The sequence below is a fragment of the Astatotilapia calliptera genome, chromosome 16 (assembly GCF_900246225.1).
Source record: "Astatotilapia calliptera chromosome 16, fAstCal1.2, whole genome shotgun sequence".
Classification (NCBI taxonomy): domain Eukaryota; kingdom Metazoa; phylum Chordata; class Actinopteri; order Cichliformes; family Cichlidae; genus Astatotilapia; species Astatotilapia calliptera.
In genome coordinates this window covers 25,135,836-25,158,661 of record NC_039317.1, presented here as the reverse complement: position 1 = coordinate 25,158,661, position 22,826 = coordinate 25,135,836, and the positions used below count along the sequence as shown (strand labels likewise).

Below are 22,826 nucleotides of genomic sequence, written 5' to 3'. Positions count from 1 at the left end.
GTTGTTGGTCACATTTGTAGACACCACACAACAACATTAGGTGATAGGAGGAGTTTTGTAATGTTGTTGACTCCATACATCATCGTTGACTCCATAAATCAATATCATCTGGAGATTTCTGACACAAAAACATAGCAACCCTGTTAATGCTGATGGTGCTGAGCTAAAAAACAAAACAATTATAGTTATATGGCATTGTTCTCTTGAGTATGCTAAAATTTAGCATACATTTCTGTAGAGAAAGTGTAATTTGAATCTTCTTGGATTCCACAATTGTGTTGAAGTCGCTTCCTGAAGTCTCTGTTGACAGCCAGAGAGGTGTTACTGTGAAGTCTAGGCCCTCACATAACTAAATGTGAAAAAGTCACAAAATCTGTTTTTGTTCACAAACTGTCACATAAATTGTGACCTTGTTCATGACAGTCAGCAGATTTGTAAGTTATGTATTTTAATAGGGAGTATATTTGTGCCTGAAACATGTATGTCGTCCAGACAAAATGAGGAAACATCAACATGGCAACCAAGAAAACAGAACTTAAAAAAAACTGTTGCACTTTAACCTAAATTGTGATTATTTTCTATGTACTGTACCAGTAGCAGCCCAGCATAGTACAATACTGAAATTTTCACCACAGTACTGCAAACTAACATTTCCTAACACAAAGTCAGCAAAGATGCACAGAAAAGAAGATCAGACACCAGCGAGGGAGGATAAGAAAGACAGACGCAACAACATTGTCATCCCCTATGTAGCCGGTGTATCAGAGAAACTCAGAAGAGTTTTCTCCAAACACGACATCCCAGTACATTTCAGACACAGCAACACACTCAGACAAAAACTTGTTCACCCGAAAGACAAAACTCCAAAACACAGTCTTAACAATGTGGTGTATGCTGTACAGTGCAGCGAGGAATGCCCAGACCTCTACATTGGAGAGACCAAACAGCCACTTCACAAGCGCATGGCACAACATAGAAGAGCCACCACCACAGGACAAGACTCAGCAGTTCATCTGCATCTTAAGGATAAAGGACACTCTTTCGAGGATGCCAATGTTCACATTTTGGACAGAGAGGACAGATGGTTTGAAAGAGGAGTGAAAGAAGCCGTCTATGTCCACTGTGAGCGACCATCTTTGAACAGAGGCGGGGGTTTACGGCACCAACTCTCTGCCATCTACAGTGGGGCAAAAAAGTATTTAGTCAGCCACCGATTGTGCAAGTTCCCCCACTTAAAATGATGACAGAAGTCAGTAATTTGCACCAGAGGTACACTTCAACTGTGAGAGACAGAATGTGAAAAAAAATCCATGAATTCACATGGTAGGATTTGTAAAGAATTTATTCGTAAATTAGGGTGGAAAATAAGTATTTGGTCACCTCAAACAAGGAAAATCTCTGGCTCTCACAGACCTGTAACGTCTTCTGTAAGAAGCTTTTCTGTCCCCCACTCGTTACCTGTATGAATGGCACCTGTTTGAACTCATCATCTGCATAAAATCTAGGACTGAGTAGCTCCCTCTGCAGCTGGATCCTTAGCTTCCTGTCTGACAGACGCCAAGTGGTCAGACTGGGCAGCATCACCTCATCCCCCATCACACTGAACACTGGTGCTCCACAGGGGTGTGTACTGAGCCCTCTCCTATATTCACTCTACACCTACGACTGCACAGCCACTAACAACTCCAACATCATTGTGAAGTTTGCGGACGACACTACACTGGTGGGTCTTATCACCAATGGTGATGAGATGGCTTACAGGGAGGAGGTCAGCGCCCTGACCCACTGGTGTCAAGACAACCATCTCACCCTCAACGTCGCAAAGACAAAGGAGTTGATAGTGGACTTCCGGAGGTGCAGAGAAGTACACACCCCCATCACCATCAACGGCGCTGCTGTGGAGAGAGTGAGCAGCTTTCCGGTTCCTTGGTGTACATCTGGCTGAGGATCTTACGTGGTCAGTACACACAAACAAAACAGTGAAGAAGGCGCAGCAGCGCCTCTTCTTTCTCAGGAGACTGAAAAGATTCGGCATGAGCCCCCGCATCCTCAGGACCTTCTATCACTGTGCCATTGAGAGCATCCTCACTGGATGCATCACCACCTGGTATGGCAACAGCACCACCTACAACTGCAAAGCTCTCCAGCGAGTAGTGCGGTGCTCTGAAAGGATAATTGGAGGTGAGCTTCCTTCCCTCCAAGACATCTACAGGAAGCGGTGCCTGAGGAAAGCGGGGAGGATCATCAAGGACTCCAGTCACCCCAGCCATAAACTGTTCAGACTACTTCCATCAGGAAGGAGGTTCAGCAGCATCCGGTCCCGTACCAGCAGACTGAGAGACAGCTTCTTCCACCAGGCCATCAGACTGCTGAACACGTCATAGACACCTCACCTTCACTACTGGAACTTTAACATTATGCACTCCATACTGTACAGTAATGCCACTGTTTTGCACATGTCTCAACTCTGTATATTTTTATATATTTTATTTATTGTTTACTCTATTTAATTTGTAAAATATGTGTACACACACACACACACACACACACACACACGTAGAAAAATATTTAGTATACACATCCAGAAATGCATATACTATTATATATTGTACATATATTTATTAGTTTCAGATGTAGCCATTCTTGTATTTTGCTTGTTTACATTATTGTATTTTGCACAACTCTGTTGCTTGTGAAGCTCGCACACAAGAATTTCACTCACATGTGCTGTACCAATGTACCTGCACATGTGACGTGACAATAAAAGTGATTTGATTTGATTTGATTTAAAAGACACCTGTCCACAGCCTCAAACAGTCAGACTCCAAACGCCGCCATGGCCAAGACCAAAGAGCTTTCGAAGGACACCAGGAAAAGTATTGTAGACCTGCACCAGACTGGGAAGAGTGAATCTACAATAGGCAAGCAGCTTGGTGTGAAAAAATCAACTGTGGGAGCAATCATCAGAAAATGGAAGACATACAAGACCACTGATAATCTCCCTCGATCTGGGGCTCCACGCAAGATCTCATCCCGTGGGGTCAAAATGATCATGAGAACGGTGAGCAAAGATCCCAGAACCACACGGGGGGACCTGGTGAATGACCTGCAGAGAGCTGGGACCAAAGTAACAAAGGTCACCATCAGTAACACACTACAACGGCAGGGAATCAAATCCCGCAGTGCCAGACGTGTTCCGCTGCTGAAGCCAGTGCATGTCCAGGCCCGTCTGAAGTTTGCCAGAGAGCACATGGATGATACAGCAGAGGATTGGGAGAATGTCATGTGGTCAGATGAAACCAAAGTAGAACTTTTTGGTATAAACTCAACTCATCATGTTTGGAGGAAGAAGAATACTGAGTTGCATCCCAAGAACACCATACCTACTGTGAAGCATGGGGGTGGAAACATCATGCTATGGGGCTGTTTTTCTGCCAAGGGGACAGGACGACTGATCCGTGTTAAGGACAGAATGAATGGGGCCATGTATCGTGAGATTTTGAGCCAAAACCTCCTTCCATCAGTGAGAACTTTGAAGATGAAACGAGGCTGGGTCTTCCAACATGACAATGATCCAAAACACACCGCCCGGGCAACAAAGGAGTGGCTCCGTAAGAAGCATTTGAAAGTCCTGGAGTGGCCTAGCCAGTCTCCAGACCTCAACCCCATAGAAAATCTGTGGCGGGAGTTGAAAGTCCGTGTTGCTCGGCGACAGCCCCAAAACATCACTGCTCTCGAGAAGATCTGCATGGAGGAATGGGCCAAAATACCAGCTACTGTGTGTGCAAACCTGGTAAAGACCTATAGTAAACGTTTGACCTCTGTTATTGCCAACAAAGGTTATGTTACAAAGTATTGAGTTGTATTTTTGTTATTGACCAAATACTTATTTTCCACCCTGATTTACGAATAAATTCTTTACAAATCCTACCATGTGGATTCATGGATTTTTTTTTCACATTCTGTCTCTCACAGTTGAAGTGTACCTCTGGTGCAAATTACTGACCTCTGTCATCATTTTAAGTGGGGGAACTTGCACAATCGGTGGCTGACTAAATACTTTTTTGCCCCACTGTATAATCCAGTTTTGAGTTCCCTCCCCAGACGCCTTAACGCCCACTAACATCCTGGGCCATCTGACCTCAGGAAATCACATGATAAGTTGGGGTCAGGTTTCACAATGAGCTCACCCGAAATTCTGGCTGATTGGGACCCACACCCGTTTTCACACCTTGGCTCATGTGATTAGAGCAGGGGTAGGCAACTCCAGGCCTCGAGTGCCGGTGTCCTGGAGGTTTTAGATGTGTCCATGATCCATCACAGCTGATTTAAAGGGCTAAATGACTCCTCAGCATTTCTTGAAGTTCTCCAGAGGCCTGGTAAGGAACTAATCATTTGATTCAGGTGTGTTAACCCATTGTGCGATCTAAAACCTGCAGGACACCGGCACTTGAGGCCTGGAGTTGCCTACCCCTGGATTAGAGGATAGGGGTCCTTTTGAATAGAATAGAATAGAATAGAATAGAATATCTCTTTGGGGGGAAACTCCCACTGGGTTTAAATCTGGGACTCTCCCCCATTTGACCTTAGAACTGAAGAAGCTTCTCAGATGAGAGGTAAGACGTCATCTAGCAACTTAAAGAAGTCCAGACGCTTTTCTTTGCAAGCTCCTTAGACTACGATGACCTGGATGACTGAGAACCTTCACAGACATACAATGCATAAACTCAAGCTGTATTCCACAGATGTAAGACATACATTCTAGGTTAACTAGTGACTTTAAATTTGCTCTAGGTGCAAATTTGGATGTGTCTGTGTGTTTTCTGTATTTGAACAGAAAAGACTACTGCTCCCACCCAGACCCTGAGCTAGATAAGCAGAAAGAGCTGAATGGACGGACAAATTATGTGTGAAAATCTGTGACACGTATGACTCAAACTTGGGTCTCTGGTGTGAGCAGTAAAATATCAATTTCATTCCATGAAACAACTTCCACAAGTTTTGCTTTTTAAAATTCAATTCACTTCTATTTATGCAGCGTCAAATAACAACAGTCACCTCAAGGCACTTTATATTGTAAGGTAGACCCTACAATGATACAATAGAGATAACCCCAACAATTATATGACCCCCTATGAGCAAGCGCTTTGGCAACAGTGGAAAGGAAAAATTCCCCTTTAACATGAAGGAACCAGGCTCAGGGAGGGACAACCATCTACTGCAACCAGTTGGGGTGAGGGTAGGAAAATACTGATATGTGCACGTGGACGTGAATCCATAGTTATATGACTGGACAGATTAAGAATTGTTTTCAGGAACATGAAGAAATCGTTAAATTTACATCCAAAAAGACAAATCAACAGATGAAAAGGCCATGACTACTTCACAAACTGATGTGAGAGTGCATTGCACCATGGTAACACAGGCTCATTTTAAATGACCAAATAATTACTACCAAGTTCAAATAATATATTTTCCTTAGCACAGTCAAACCTTATGTTTAAAGACTACTGACGGGCTATTAAATTCTTCATTTAAAATACATGATTAATTATTTAAAACAAATTGGTTTGGTTTGGGGAAAGTCAGGGTTCAAATACAATAGTTGTCACTTTTTTCAAAAACTGTGGATAACATATATGGCACTGACATGAAATAGAAAATACCTTATTGAAAAGTTTAAGGTTTCAGTTGATGCTGTGGTATAGTGGCTAAAGGGCTTGTTTGTGTGGCTCTCCAGAGTGGTGTTGCTCTCTTAATTGCTCTCTAAGGGGAATGAAGTTAATGACCTGTTGACCTCTCATAACATAATTGCTGTTATTCCTTGGGAAGAGCAGCACTAGAATCCTCTGAAGAGCTCATTAATAAAGTTAAACTCTTATCCAACATTGGTCTCAACAGGTAAAAAGTTACTGTTTGTGTTTTGACAGCTATCCCATGAGGCCAACAGACCTTGACCACTGGATCATAATTAGCTGGCTCTAACCATTTTCCCTGAGGCCTACTGTTTTCCAGCAAGGGACCCAATGGAGGTCATGCTGGAAATTTGTAATTATGGCACTTGTATTTCATCATTGTGACTGTAAGTTCCTAAACTTTAATTTCACAAAGATGTCACATACACACAAGCACACACATCTTTGACACATTTACTATGTACTTTCATTTCACAGAAGAACAATAGTTTGCGGTCAGGTGATTTACTTTCAGAATAAAAATATTACTTGTTAAATTATTTGACCTAAATAAATTATCTCATAATTACCAGTTAAAATATAAAACTTGGGTTAAATGCCCGCACATTCAAGGTGTGTACACTGTGTGTACAGACTGTAAGCAATCACTTCCAGTACATAGGGTTAAAGCTGAAAACTGGTTCAAAAAGCACTCCACTGAAAAATGAAAATGAAACAGGTGCAGATTGAAATGAATACTACAAGTCTGACCCCTTATCACTGATTTCTGTTACCTGCTGAAAATAAAGCTCAGGCTGGACTGAGGTCAGCATACATTCATTTTTTTACATCATGCTGCCGTTGTGTTAGCATGTGTTAGGATGCCTGGGTCGTTGACCCAGGGTTATGAGTTTATATATTATTTATCATTTCTATGCTTTGGTTTCTTTGTTAGAGTTATTTCTTATGGTTTGACTCTGTGTAATCCTTAGTTGCTGTCTCCCCTGTCCGCTATATCCCCGTGTCCAGTCAGTGTCTGTGTCTGCCCTGGTCCCACGTCTCTGGTCCCTCTGTTGTAGTGCCTGCATGTGAGTCTGTGTCTTTTGTTCAGTCTGTGTTATGTGTTTCCTGTTTTACTTTGAAGGTCTCTGTCTTATCTCAGTGTGTTCATTTTACGCTCCCTTGTCTCGTCAGTTGTGATTTCCCCCAGCTGTGCTCTCCTTCTGTGTCTCATTCCCCTCGTTACTTCCCAGTGTATTTAAACCCTGTGTTTCTCTGAGTCAGTGTTATGTCGTCCCTCATGCTGTGTGGATCTCCCTGTGAGTTTTGTTTATGAGTTTCCAGTTTAATTTAGTTTGCTTTTTATGACTTTCCCCTGCCAGAAAATAAAGCTGAGGTTTTTTTGTGTTTAAACCTCATGCCTGAGTGCCTGCATTTTGGGTCCAACTCCTGCCTGCCACACAGCGACTCATGACAGCATGTTGTCTTTGCAGATACTTAGTAAAGTGCAAATTGACCAAAATAACTACTGACTACATAAAAATCAATCCACATACGACTCTTAGGCCTATCTCTAGTGACCCCGAGGGACTTTGACAAAAAAAAAAACAACTAGAAGAATGTGAATACTCTTCTTCTACTGGAACAAGAAGGCATAAGAGATGAGAACAGGCTGCTGTTGAAATGCTACTACGCAAGTAACCCCAGTGCAAAGGGTTACATGAAGAGGATGTAGAACCTATGAAATCTTCAATACCCAAAGGAGCACTACAGACAATCCCTAAGCTGACCATCACTGAACCCAACCAGCTGATCTACAGCATGAGAAGACTAGATCAAGGTGGCACAGAGGGAAGTTAGCCAATTATCAGAGTTGCAGAAAGCTGTGATGAAAAAGGTGCCTAAGAAGTACAGAAAGCTGCCCATACCTAAGGTTTTGGAAACTGCAAAGCAAAAACTCACAGCCAGCCTTGGCCAGTATATATGTATGTGTGTGTGTGTATATATATGTGTGTGTGTGTGTGTGTGTGTGTGTGTGTGTGTGTGTGTGTGTATACACACACACACACACACACACACACACACACACACACACACACACACACACACACACACACACACACACACACACACAGGGGCAAAAAAGTATTTAGTCAGCCACCTAAAATGATGACAGAGGTCAGTAATTTGCACCAGAGGTACACTTCAACTGTGAGAGACAGAATGTGAAAAAAAATCCATGAATTCACATGGTAGGATTTATAAAGAATTTATTCGTAAATTAGGGTGGAAAATAAGTATTTGGTCACCTCAAACAAGGAAAATTTCTGGCTCTCACAGACCTGTAACGTCTTCTGTAAGAAGCTTTTCTGTCCCCCACTCGTTACCTGTATGAATGGCACCTGTTTGAACTCATCATCTGTATAAAAGACACCTGTCCACAGCCTCAAACAGTCAGACTCCAAACTCACCAAAGAGCTTTCGAAGGACACCAGGAAAAGTATTGTAGACCTGCACCAGACTGGGAAGAGTGAATCTACAATAGGCAAGCAGCTTGGTGTGAAAAAATCAACTGTGGGAGCAATCATCAGAAAATGGAAGACATACAAGACCACTGATAATCTCCCTCGATCTGGGGCTCCACGCAAGATCTCATCCCGTGGGGTCAAAATGATCATGAGAACGGTGAGCAAAGATCCCAGAACCACACGGGGGGGACCTGGTGAATGACCTGCAGAGAGCTGGGACCAAAGTAACAAAGGTCACCATCAGTAACACACTACAACGGCAGGGAATCAAATCCCGCAGTGCCAGACGTGTTCCGCTGCTGAAGCCAGTGCATGTCCAGGCCCGTCTGAAGTTTGCCAGAGAGCACATGGATGATACAGCAGAGGATTGGGAGAATGTCATGTGGTCAGATGAAACCAAAGTAGAACTTTTTGGTATAAACTCAACTCGTCGTGTTTGGAGGAAGAAGAATACTGAGTTGCATCCCAAGAACACCATACCTACTGTGAAGCATGGGGGTGGAAACATCATGCTATGGGGCTGTTTTTCTGCCAAGGGGACAGGACGACTGATCCGTGTTAAGGACAGAATGAATGGGGCCATGTATCGTGAGATTTTGAGCCAAAACCTCCTTCCATCAGTGAGAACTTTGAAGATGAAACGAGGCTGGGTCTTCCAACATGACAATGATCCAAAACACACCGCCCAGGCAACAAAGGAGTGGCTCCGTAAGAAGCATTTGAAAGTCCTGGAGTGGCCTAGCCAGTCTCCAGACCTCAACCCCATAGAAAATCTGTGGCGGGAGTTGAAAGTCCGTGTTGCTCGGCGACAGCCCCAAAACATCACTGCTCTCGAGAAGATCTGCATGGAGGAATGGGCCAAAATACCAGCTACTGTGTGTGCAAACCTGGTAAAGACCTATAGTAAACGTTTGACCTCTGTTATTGCCAACAAAGGTTATGTTACAAAGTATTGAGTTGTATTTTTGTTATTGACCAAATACTTATTTTCCACCCTGATTTACGAATAAATTCTTTACAAATCCTACCATGTGGATTCATGGATTTTTTTTTTTTTTTCACATTCTGTCTCTCACAGTTGAAGTGTACCTCTGGTGCAAATTACTGACCTCTGTCATCATTTTAGGTGGGGGAACTTGCACAATCGGTGGCTGACTAAATACTTTTTTGCCCCACTGTACGTGCTGTTCGGCGTCCTGCATTTGAGTCCTGTCACATTTTGAAGCGGCCTCGGCCGTGACAGGGGCTGCATTTCAGTCAGTGGTGATGGGGCTCTTGCCCATTCCCTCTTGGAATTAGGAATCTAGAAAAGTATCAGAGGATTTTGATCCCAAATACACGGTCAATGTAGTAAAAGCATACATGGATAGAAAAACAAACAAACAATGAAATCAGTCATGGACTGGGCCTAATAATTATTGAAGTGTTGTGGGATCATCTTCACAGAAAACAGAACAAAAGGCAGCTAACATCCAAAGAAGAGCTTTGAATGTCTATCAAGAAGCCTGGAGAAGTATTCCTGCTACTACTTTGAATACTTTAAAAAATACTTAGCTCGAGACTGTGTTGAAGAATAAATGTGATCATAAAACAGAGCTCGTTAGAATTTTCTGAACAAAATCTAAAGAAATGAGGGGGTTACTCTAGACTAGTACTGCAACTGGTCCTTAATCATTTGTCATAGGAACACTTTTCAAACAACAATGCGACAACTTTGTTTAAAAATTAATGTATCTAATTTATCAAACTGTTGTTTGGTTTCCTTGTGCAATAAGGTTACAGTAATAATAAAATGACACAAAAAATTTTTCTAAAAGAGACTTTTTTCTCAATAAATGTTCATTTTCTTTCTTAGAGAAAATCGTTAAGTTGGGCCCTGCAAAAATATTGTGGACTAAAAACATGATGAGCTTGTTTTTTATTTCATCATGGTAGAAAAGATAGATATAGAAATATAGAATTCCTAAAATATATTAAATTCAAACATTTGAACTGTCAGCAAATCACACGGCAGCAATGTAGAAGGAGGAGTCTTCTCCAACATCCTGCCTTAAATTTTGTAGCTTTCTAAAGCAAGTGCACTTACAGTAAAGGTGCCAATATTATAGTTAATGATGTTTTTACATATCAAGATAGCAAAATGAATACGTCTAGTATAGTTGTGTTTTCTCTGACTGGTTTCAGTGCAACTGTGAACTACAGAGTCACACTTTTCTCTCTCACTTTGCTGTGTTATTTTCTCATTTTGATGGTAAACATATCTCTTATTTTAACTATAATATCAGATCAAAACCTACATGAACCCATGTATATATTTTTGTGTTCCTTGTGTATTAATGGACTTTATGGGACTGCTGGGTTTTTTCCCAGATTTGCCTTTGATCTGTTGTCTGACACACATCTAATCTCATATGTTGGATGCCTTTTGCAAGTGTTTGTTATATATTCAAATGCAAAGGTTGACTACTCTACTTTAGTCCTAATGGCTTATGACAGATATTTGGCCATATGTAGACCACTGGAGTATCACTCTGTAATGTCTGTACGAAGGACTGTGGTGTTAGTCACTCTGTCCTGGCTTGTTCCTCTCTGCTTTGAGACTCTCGTCATAAGCTTAACGTCAACACTTAAATTATGTGGCTCCAACATAAACAAGCTTTACTGTGAGAACTGGTCAATTGTCAAACTTGCTTGTGGTTCAACAAAAGTGAATGACATTGTCGGGCTGATTTTCATCACCTTTTATTGTTGTCATGTTGTCTGCATTGCATGTTCATATGTGCAGCTTGTTAATGTAGCTTTAAAATCTCGAGCAGGTAGGAAAAAGTTCACACAGACTTGTGCGCCACATTTATTTTGTCTGCTGAATGTCACGACTGCTTTGCTTTTTGATCTCATGTTCTCGAGGTATGGATCAGCATCTCTGCCACAGCATTTAAAGAACTTCATGGCCATTGAATTCCTCATCATCCCTCCTATTTTAAATCCAGTTTGTTACGGTTGGGTCCTGACTAAAATTCGAAGGCGAATGATATTTTTGTGTAGGCTAGCATATCAAAGATTCAGTGTAAAAAGCCAATAGTATTAAAAGATTGACACTGATATTCAGATAAAAAAGGAAAGTATGATACATGTTACTAGTATGATAACATTTAACGATGGATGAATGATTGATTTGATTAATGGCCACATAATGTCTCATGTTTCCATTTCATTATAATTAGAGTTCTAAAAGTTCAGTATGGAGTTATGTGATGTAAAAGTATCAAATGTAAATTTATGTAAAGCCATGTCTTATTTTTAGCTATGATTTGAGCATTGTGATGAGAGACAGATGCTTAATTTCTTGGATTCTGGTGAATTCTTAAGCACTACTTTATTATGTGTCAATGTAAAGTACAATATGCACATAATTATTCTTATTTTTATCTAAAAGTAAAGCAATTATTCTCAACTTTTCTCATTTAATATAATTCCTGCAGAGTCAGAACACATACACACATTCTGTTTGGACACGAAAGGTGTGACAAGTTGATTCCGTTTGATATCGGGGGGAGGATAACCTGCCTAAATGTGCATGTGTCATCTATTCATGAATTCATTTATTAAATGCTGGACATTAGCTCACATGTGCATCAGCAACATTTGTTCAAAAGATATCTGTCTGTGTACAAAGAATCAAGCACATCTCAGCTACCGTACTTTCTCAGCTACAGTCACACTGTAAAAAACTGTGGCTGGAGACAGTGACACAACCAAAACAATGTACAAATAGTTTGTAATGTCTCCACTTTTTAAGTGGTCGGCTTGAACAGTCGTAACAATAGGGACCAGGTCCGAAACCAATACCGGTCAGTTTCCGTCTTTAAAGCACTTTGATGAATAAAGGCGGTGATAAAATGAGGATTAAACAGCAAAAACAGAGAGTCTGCTATTGGTTTCACATTTAACATATCAAGATGGCATTTGTGATAAAGATATAATATGTTGCCTTTCTTGAAAATCCGTTGCTAACTGCATCAGATATGTAGTACTATAGGGCCGGACTCACAATGTTGGACAACACAGAATTCACACATCACACAACTCTTTTGGACACAACAGGGTCAAATCTAAACAAGGACCATTTATAATTTGTAGATTTATAACCAAACAGATGCAAATAGTTTATTTTAGCTTTCTACTGACAACAGCATGAATCTGTCACTGAAAGGGCATGGGTAATGTAGTCACAAAAAAGGCAGATTACAGTACTTTTGCTTTTTCTCAGTCTCTCTGAATCTCAGGTGGAGGTTTGCAGGAGAAAAATTGCCGAGTAATAATCAAGCTCCCTCGTGCTCCTGAAAACGGCTCATGTGCTCCTTCTGCTAATGTTGCTTTTCTCTCTGCCTTGAAGTCACCTTGGTAGTTATCTGAAGACTTCCTAACATGTTCAGTACCTTAAGAATCTCCTGGATTCATGGAACATTCCTAACATTGCAACCTCCCCACTGCTGCCTTCATGTAAAATTTGGATGCAGCTTCTGGGTCTGAATAGTTAAGTGCTTTAAATCTGCATTATTTTTAATAATGGCCACCAGGGGGTGATACCTGTGGTTGCAAAAAGACATTTACATGCATGTGGGGAAAAAAGCTCCTCAGACTTGACTCTAAACACTTCCCTGCTTAGCTTAGAGTCTTAGTCATTGATTTTTGGGTCATGTTGAATAAAATTAAATAAACTTTGTATATCCCCTGTTTCAGAAAGAAGGGATATTTGGGCTATTCTCAGTCAGAGTCAGGCCTGTTCCTATCTTATCACATCTGGTTTCAAAACCAAGGTAGTGATTGGACTGGTGATGGGGGAAATGTTAATCCCAAGGCTTTAAAATGGGACTGACGAATGGTAAATGTTAGCTGTATCCATCTTTTATTCTGCTTGTTGACACTGGTATTTTAAAATTTTAAAATTTTTAAATTTTCTTCATAACTAAAAAATGTTTTCATGTAGCCATTTTGTCACATCTCATTAGTGCTTTCTAAGTAAATTGCAGCCAGTTTTAGTTAGAGATGGCATGATACCACTTTTTTATGTCCGATACCGATACCGATATCATGAATTTGGATATCTGCCGATACCGATATGAATCCGATATAGTGTTTTTTAATCAACAAAACTGTTTTTTTTTAAATATCTTGCTGCATTTTGTATAAGTTCATACTCAAGTTTAAAACAACAACTACACTAAAGCTATTCTGTTATACCTGTATGCAAAAAAAAAAAAAAAATTTCATAGTTCAGCAATACTGATCAATCTAATAAACTTAAACCTACACCATCCTCCCTATTCTGGTATTTTAAAGAGTACTTAGCGTAAATATTAAGCAACCTAACTAATAGGGCTCCAACTCCCAGCAACAACAAAAATAAATAAATAAAAAATAGGGAACCACCCCTCACGCTCCACCTCATGATGCTTAATCAACGTAATCAACCTTAATTTGATGCAGTGTGAAAAAAAAAAAGCACAGAAATCAATTATTTTTCAAGAAATATTAAATAGATTCAACATCTTTCTTCAACAAAATTGCAGACTGCACAGATGGTACCTTCCCAAAGGAAAAAGTACTATAGCTTACTAGGGTATATATATTAGACTTAATAGTCACTATATACAGTAATTGACTTCTATTCATTTTACATCAAATTAAAACTTTGGGTGTAAGATTCGGATAATTATTTATTAAAAGCTAGACATTTTAAATGAGAATAAGAAAGAAAAGTATGTCTTTGTGCCCCCTTTTCCCTGTTCATGCCCTATCGGCCCCCCTGGCTAAACTTTGCTAGATCCACCCCTGCACAGTTACCAGCCGTCAGCTACGTAGAAAAAGATCCTCGAGTAGAAAGTAATAATAAATAAATTCTAACAACAGCTGATCAAGCTTAAACGTGCTGCTGTTGTTCAGCCGCTGGTTTCCTCTTTCTGGTGCAAAGTGGGCCAAAAACAAACCAGAGAGACGGACTCGCGACAGAAAAGCCGATCAGCTGATCATTAAGCAGTTTCATGATTGAAGTAGCAGCCAGAAGAGGCAGTCGCTCCATATATCGTTTGGTAAGCTTAACGCAGGAATGCTTTACAAACATTCAGAGATGGACTTACACACTTGCTTTACTTCTCTCGGGGATAACTTTGTCGGAGATGAAATGCCGGGTTGCTAGCGAAGCTCCACATGCTATCCAGACCACCGACAGGTCCCGCATGCCACAGCCGCTCTATCACGTGATGCATACTGCTCCGACGTGCTAACGTTCTGAGGTGAGTTACGGCGTGTTGCAAGTTTTGTGAGGTGCTTTCGTGATATTTAATGGATCGGATTACATTTTTTATTTTTCTCCGATATCCGATCCAGTAATTTAGGTCAGTATCGGACCGATACCGATACGTAATATCGGATCGGTCCATCTCTAGTTTTAGTACAGTGGGAGTGAACGCTGGTCTGTAGGTAGGCCCTAGTGTGGCGGTAGCTGGTGAAATGAAACTGTACTCCTAAGGTTGTCTATTTAATGTTTTTTCTCTTTGCTGGTCTCAACGTTTCGCTCATATAATACACAAAACCTATTTAAAAGATTAATTTGTTATATTGTATTCAGTGGTAACGACTAGGTTATGTATTTGAGGCCATTATTCTTTGACAATGGGACTGTGTGTGCAGTCTAAGTCCATTGCAACTAACATGGTGGTAAGTAGACAAGTAGAGGCTGCCCACCTAGTCAGAAGTTGTTTTTTGTGTTAATTTCGCAATAACTCAATAAAATCCTAAATATCTACATTTTTGTTGCTCTTTAGTTTCTTTATCAGGGAAACCTCACCTGTCCTTTCTTTGATTTTTGGCCCAGTTTATTCTGTACTAGAGAAAGGTTACATGAGACTGGGATGCATTTTTTTCATTCCTCCATTAAGGAGATATTTCTCCATTAAATACTATTACCTCTCTCTTGCTTCCTCAAAGGAAAACACTTTAAGGTCTTGTAATTAGTCAGTGACAAATGTTTGTCACTGACTATTTCAGTGTTACTGGCTGTTTACAAGCTGAGAATATTTTCATTTATGAAATAAACTCTAGTAAACATTATTTTTGACTGTTATTTTCAGTAGAGATGATTCTTGTACACACTGTCCTGAGGTTTATTTCAATAAAAATAAATTTACAAATAAGAAAATATTTTTATTTGTTCCTTGGTGTTAATATTACTGGACTTGTAGCAGAGAGTTTGGCCCACAGCTACATCAGCCTGGAGACTGCTGCTCCCTAAGCATCACACACACTTAATGTCCTGGGGATAAAAGAGTGCCCTGGACTAATGGTCATTAGTCCAGTAATCATCATGTTTACTTGATAATCTTTTATTATATTATTATTGTCTGTTAGTAATAGCATGCTAATCACGTTTGCAGGGAGTTGTCTCAAAAGAAAGGTCTCCAGAGAAGATTTTTTTCTTTCAACAAAAACACACAACTCAGTCATGCATGATGTTTGCTTTACTTTTATTACATACTTGCATTACATACCATTTTAATAGTACAATCATTTAAAATAATTCACCAAAACAAAGAATATTGTAACCATAAATATACATTAATTAGTGTGAAAATGTATCTTTCAACATATTCATAAACGCTTATAAGCTCTGAATTGATACATTAAAAATATACAGGAGTGAGCACTGTTTTGTGGAGGCCACAAATCGACCAGATGGAGTTTGCCATTTTGCAAAATAACATTTTATGTATATGGCTAAAAACCGGCCGCATATGTAGTAGACTAAAGATGGAGCAGATGTCATAGGTTCCTGAGGTGTGATTTTATTTCATGCTTGCACCTTCAGACCTAAGATGTGGAGGATCATACCTATGTTTGAGAAGGGTTCCCTTTCACCAAAGAAGCAAAAACATGCAGGAAACATGCCACACTACAGTCATCTTAATAAAATGTCATCTTCGTCTTCTTCACCTCATTCGTCATCTCATGAATGGAATCAAGGCTCTGACACACAAAAATGTGAATAAATGTGCTACTTTATTTCTGATATTGTCATTATTATTGATTCTTAGCCAATTAAACATGCGACCCTTCAGAATTCTGGCAACAAGCCAGATAAACAAAAATAACTGGGCTTTACTTGAGTGAGCAAAAGGTGTCCCACAGGGTTCTATTTTGGGATCTGCTTTATTTTCTGTTTTATACATGATTTGAGTAAAAGCTTTCTAGAAAAAATAAATCTTTATGCTGATGACACTGTCATATAAACATTTGCACCTTCTGTAGAGCAGGCAGTGAATGCATTTCACTTATTACAATCCATTTTTCTGCATTTAAAATTGGTTTTAAATGTTCATAAAACAGAATTTATCGTGTTCTCGAAAGCTCACCCACGGATGTTTGATGATCTTAGCGTTGGTACAGATGTTGGCAAAACCATTGAAATGGTACATGCCTACAAATATTTGGGTATAAAGTTTGATGACAAGTTTCTCTCTAATGTACACATTGCTAGTCTTATTATGAAAATTAAAGGGAAAAATGTTTTTTACTTTAGAAATAAATCTTTTTACCCTTTTGCCTGTAATTGATTATGGTGACACACTGTATGTTTCCTCTTCAGTTCTCAGTAGTCTTCATGTAGTCTATAATGCATCACTATGTTTTATCATAAAGTCTCTGTCATGGTCCCTGTGCCTGCCCAGCCGGCCTCACAAGTGTAGCCTTGTGAGGCCGGCTGGGCAGGCACAGGGACCATAACAGTCTCTGACTTACCACTGTGTTCTTTATAATTTGGTGGGTTAGCCATCACTGACCATTCGAAGAAAACAGCACTGGTATTTTTCTTCATAAAGCTGTTTTAGGTAATCTTACAGTCTCCCTGTCCCACTACCAAAAGTTACCAGCTATACTCTTCGAAAGGGTTGCTTCCTGATGTACCTAGAGTTCTGACAGATATGTCAAACATTCTATGCACCTTAGACAAGGAATATAGAGAAAAATCTAAATTTACTTTAATTATTATGCTTTAAAAAATGTAAAAGCATAATAAGGAATAAAGTGAAGGAGACTTATTGATGTTTACTTTAAGAAGCCACTCTGTGTTCTAATGTTTTACATCAGCAGGCCCAACCCCGTACCGGTCCATGAGTTTGGTACCGTGTCGCAAGAGTTCAGGCTCGAGTGTGTTAGGATGCCTGGGTCGTTGACCCAGGGTTTTGAGTTTATATATTATCTATCATTTCTATGCTTTGGTTTCTTTGTTAGAGTTATGTTTTGTCTCTGTGTAATCCTTAGTTGCTGTCTCCCCTGTCCGCTATATCCCCGTGTCCAGTCAGTGTCTGTGTCTGCCCTGGTCCCACGTCTCTGTTCCCTCTGTTGTAGTGCCTGCATGTGAGTCTGTGTCTTTTGTTCAGTCTGTGTTATGTGTTTCCCGTTTTACTTTGAAATATCGTCACCTATTTTTGATGAGCCAGTTTTCAGTGAGCCTGCTCCTTTGCCTTCCTGTGCTCCTCCACCCAGGGAAGCTGCAGTCCAGCCATCTCCTGCACCTGTATCAGTTCCTCGGGTGAGGGGGGCTAGGGCCCAGTTTGTCCCTGCTCCGGTTTCCAGGTCAGCTGACCCTCCGCTCCTGCTGGAGGGTCCTGCAGCGCCGTCGCCTGCAGCGCCACCACCTGCGGCTCCCACGCCATCGCCTGCAGCGCCACCCTCGTCTGGTCTAGCCTCCGAGTCTGCGCCCTCGTCTGGTCTAGCCTCCGAGTCTTCAGCTTCGTCTGGTCCAACCTCCGTGTCTTCGCCTTCGGCGTCGCCTGGTCCTGCCTCACTCCGTCTAGCTTCGTCTGCGCCTGAGGTCTCTATGCCGTCTGGTCCTGCACGTCCTGTCCGGCCACTTTCCAGGCCGATGACACAGGAAACACCAGTGTGAATTTCATAGTTTTCAGGGTTTTTAAATCTGTTTTTAGTGTTATTTTTTCTATCGTTTTTATCATTAACTCGGTGTCCCTGGGTCTTTTCCCATGTGTTATGAATAAATCTTCTCGTTTTGGTACCTGTACTGGTTTTATTTTGTTGTATTTATCCGTGACACCTTAAAGGCCAGTCCGTGAAAATAACGTTGTGGATAAACTTGTCTGCTGGGAATAAAAAAAGTTGGGGACCGCTGTTTTATATTGTTTTTTGTTTTGTTTTTTAAAACTGTTTGTTGTGGTTTTATACTTATACTTGTAGTATTTTTTAGATGTTTTGTATGGCTGCTAACTTGACCACGTCTGGCTTATAAAAGAGAAGTTGGGCAATAAAGTCTCATGATCAGTACTATTCCAAGTAATCCAAGTGTTTGGAGTGGAACTGGGGTGAGCTTAGTGCAGGCTTTTTGATAACAAAATTTGCTAGCACCACAGTGCTTTTTATTTAAACCAGGAGTCATTTTACATTATTGACCACATACAACATAATTCCATCTTAAGTGAGCAGAATCAGTTCTTATTTCTCAATAACCTATAAAAACCACAAAATTGTTCCTCTTTTATAAAGCTATAAAACATAAATTACACATTTACACAAACTACACTAGGACTTCCTCTTAACACAATTAAGCAGCTTGTCTGCTCCCTTTTTCATAAGGGAGATAAGAAAAGGTGTCCTGCCCACAGTTGTAGGTCCACATATTTGATTTAGCAGATGTTTATGCTGGATGTCTTTTCTGATGAAAACTCTACACAACAGAACCACTAAACAAAGGGCCCAAATCATTTTGCATATTATTGCATTTTTTTAATTTACAATTTGGACTGGATCCCAACTTTATTTTTAAACACAGTATAGATTATACCATTCAAAAGATTCTGCAGAAAACCAACCAATCCATCCATCCATTTTCTGCTGCTTAACCTGTTAAAGCTGTACTGTGTTGTGTTGATTTTATGAATTTAGAATGCATGATTTTAAAAAAAGTCAGATATATCTGTTAAAGAAGAATGCCATTTTCTATTGCCATTATTGTCATTGGCCCTCAAGTACACTCCCACTTTATTGCTCCTCCTCTGTGCTGCAGCTATAAATGTTAGCAGATTCTTTGGTCTCATTCAGTTGGGATGAAAGGAGCTAATTTCTGAGCTTTGGTCTTGTAAAGTATAAAACTACTCTTTGTTCTTCGCTTACTGATGCGCGCATTGTGTAACAGGTATAACAGCTGTTGAGAAGGAACATATCATAATGAGGTAGCATGCATGTCTAAAACAGATTTGAACAGAATAATAGAAACTTTGCTAAACCATCGGGATTGGGTACTCTTATTCATATCGAAAAGAATCAGAATCAAAATACTTTCATAATTCCTAAGGAAATTGGACCATTCATATCATTATTACTGATCAAACTTGTTCACTGTGCAAATTATGCAGAAAATGGGAAACTCAAGTGAGACTGTATCATTTGTGCTGGCTGCTTATGGAAATGTTGGAGCTTTAAAATACATGTATTTTAGTATAATATTGTTCTGGTATGTCTCTATATGTGTGGCCAACACAGTCCTTATTGTGGTCATACATGTGGACAGAAGACTGCATGAGCCAATGTATATACTGCTTAGCAATTTATGTATGAACGAAATAAATGGCAGCACATCGATGTATCCTCTTTTGCTCTCACAGATGTTTTCAGACAGCCATGAAGTGACCGTGCCGTGGTGTTTTCTCCAGATGTGTTGTATGTACACAACTGCTTCTGCTGAGTTTTGCAGTTTAGCAGCAATGGCCTATGACAGATATATCTCAATCTGTCATCCATTACGCTATAATGTGATTATGAACACAGAGAGAGTGTTTATTCTAATTCTACTTGTATGGGTTTATTCATTTCTTATTTTTATATTCTCATTTTCATTCATCTTCAGTTTGACGTTCTGTGGAAATGTTGTTAATAATGTGTATTGTGACCACAAATTAATAATTCGACTTTCATGTTCAGTTTCAGTCCACAGCTTTATATCTGACATATTCTTTCTGATACTGAGTATTTTCATACCATTCAGTCTCATTTCAGTCTCTTACATGAAGATTTTGGCAGTTTGTCGAAAAACATCCACAGAAAACAAGCAGAAAGCCGTGACTACTTGCACCCCTCAGATCGTCTCTGTGTCAAACCTGTTTGTCGGGTGTATTTTTCACGCTATCGATTCCAGTGTTTTAGCTGCTCATGTGCCAGGTGAAGTCCGTATAATTTTATCTATATATCTCCTTATTTGTCAACCAATGCTCACCCCATTTATGTATGGATTTAATTTGCCAAAGATAAGGCAATCATGTACAATGCTTGTGTTTAAGAGAAAATCAATGTCTTTGTTTAAAAAGAGACTGTTTTAGAGCATCTGTGGTGGAATAGCATTCATCAAACATATTATGGTTTGTACACATGAAGAAAATAAAATCTGATTATGTCATGTATTTACCTTTATAAAAGGCCCATTTCATTAATTCAGTTCATTTTGTTTTGTTTTGTAAAAGCTACTGTGCAACCTCTAATTTCCACTGAATTCCTGACATAATCTGCAATGGTTGATGTTACCCTCAGACAGGAAACCAAAATTTTGTTTATTACATTGTCCTTAGAATAGTTTTAGGTGCTTCTCTGCTTCAACAAAAATTATTCAAGCAATCATATAGTTATCAGGAAGTTTCAGCAGTAAATGCTGAGTTGCTCATTTGAATCAGTGAATCTGTGTTGACCCCATGCGCTACCATAAAATTATACCAACTTACAGGAAATGAGTACAAGAATTTCTTACTGGAGGAAAGAATGTGATTGTACTGTTTGGGTCATCCCCTCAGAAATGTAACCAGAGAGAAGAAGATCAAATCAGGAATAAAATAACTACATCATTTTAAACTCACTCATCAAATAGGAATTAAGAAGTGTTAATCTGAGTATTGTTAAATCTGAGTATTAATGAGTGACACATTTAGTGGATTCATTTGTATCTGATTGCTGATGGGGTCTGTATACAGAAATCATTACACTGGTTCAGTTAATCAGAATCAGAACACTTTCTTAATCCCAGGAGAATTTATGCGGTCACAGTTGCTCCAAGACAATACGAACAGTAACTAACTAAACTAAATGAAATGATACGATATAATACAAGTTACAAAATAACAAAGTCACAAAATAGCTCAATAAATACAAATAGCTCTAATTATAAATATCCTGGTATAGTAGACAAAATTACATATATGTGGCGGACACTGAGTTGCCCCTATTACTATATTGACTTTGCAATTTTCTCTGTAAACGATGTGATATTAAGGGTGTGCGACTATCGTAGTGTGTAGTGTGTTGCAGATCAGTTTGAGTCTGTTATATCTGCAACCCTCAACCTTCTGCCCCATCATGCAACAGCATAGAGAATTGTTCTGAAATATTCAGTGTAAACATAAGTGTACTTCCATGTCTGTGCTTCCTTGCCCTCCCTAACACTAAGGCAAAGAATGGCTCCACCTGGGGAGAGCAATTGGCACAAATCCATAGTCTCCTTCTCTCTGGATATTCTTTTTATAATGAAACGAGTAAAAATGAAATGAAAGCAGGGAAGCTGCTGCTGTGTGTGGATGAACAGCAACCCTGAGTATAAATAAAAGATGCTGAAATGCAGAAAAATGTCATCAGGTCTGCCATGGTCATTTACAAATACCAATTAGTGTCTCCGATAGGACATGAATTGTCTGGCATTTTGGCTAAACTAAACTCCTACTGGGAGAGTTCATTGCTGAAATTGGCACAATCAGTGACAGCTTCTTGGGGTACGATTATGAAGAAAAGTCTGGCTGATCTGAACCCGAGGGGTATTCTGTTCTTGGACTCCTTTGCAAACTACAGCTTGTCTATAACAAACATAATGCTTAAAAATAAGGGTATTCATAGATGAGCATGGCACCAGGACACATTAGGCCATAGGTTGATGATCGATTTTGTAATAGTTTCACCAAATTTGCAGCTGGATGTTCTACACTCTGGAGAACAACATGATACAAGATAATTAACAAGACCGATGAGTGTCAACCACCTCCTCTACATGGATGACATCAAGCTGTATGGCAGGAATTATCCATACCACTAGGATCAACATGAACGATATCAGAATGTTGTTTCGACTTGGAAAGTGTAGTTGATTTTTTTTATATGAAAAGTTGAGAATGTGGAAAATTCAAATCCAATTTTGGACCACTTAAGAAACATTTGAATTTCCCTTGAGAAGAATAAAAAGGTTATTATCCTCTACAATTCTGAAAACCTGTGGAATTTATGGTAGTTAAAACAAACAAAAAACTCTGCCAAAGAGGAAGAATGCCATTGTCTCTAACTCTGTCTGGACCTCAAATTTAGCCGCGCCCACCTCATTCTCCTCCTCAGTGCTGCAGCCATAAATACTAGCAAAAGAGGTTGTCTTGTTTAGTTGGGAGAAGAAGCTGAACTTATTGTTATGTATTCTTAGCATGTGAAGAATCTCTGGAATTGAATCTTGTAAAAGTATAAACCTGTTTGCTTTTTGTTTTGTGATTCCTGATGTTTGATTATTATTAGTTTGTCTTGTTCATTGTGTGACATT

The 22,826-nt window shown here is 39.7% G+C and overlaps 2 protein-coding genes across 2 annotated transcripts; both read left to right on the top strand.

Moving 5' to 3' along the window:
* The first annotated feature begins 10,343 nt into the window (after positions 1 to 10,343).
* LOC113007587 (olfactory receptor 6N1-like) lies at positions 10,344 to 11,285 on the top strand. Its single transcript, XM_026144302.1, has one exon. The coding sequence runs from the start codon at positions 10,344 to 10,346 to the stop codon at positions 11,283 to 11,285; it is 942 nt and encodes a 313-aa protein (XP_026000087.1).
* Positions 11,286 to 19,620: 8,335 nt separating this feature from the next.
* Positions 19,621 to 20,586, top strand: LOC113007586 (putative gustatory receptor clone PTE01). Its single transcript, XM_026144301.1, has one exon. The coding sequence runs from the start codon at positions 19,621 to 19,623 to the stop codon at positions 20,584 to 20,586; it is 966 nt and encodes a 321-aa protein (XP_026000086.1).
* The last annotated feature ends 2,240 nt before the right edge of the window (positions 20,587 to 22,826 follow it).

What these genes read in the sequence shown, in the direction of transcription:
- LOC113007587 (XM_026144302.1), top strand. Translation starts at nt 10,344, where the DNA reads ATGAATACGTCTAGTATAGTTGTGTTTTCTCTGACTGGTTTCAGTGCA.
- LOC113007586 (XM_026144301.1), top strand. Translation starts at nt 19,621, where the DNA reads ATGCAGAAAATGGGAAACTCAAGTGAGACTGTATCATTTGTGCTGGCT.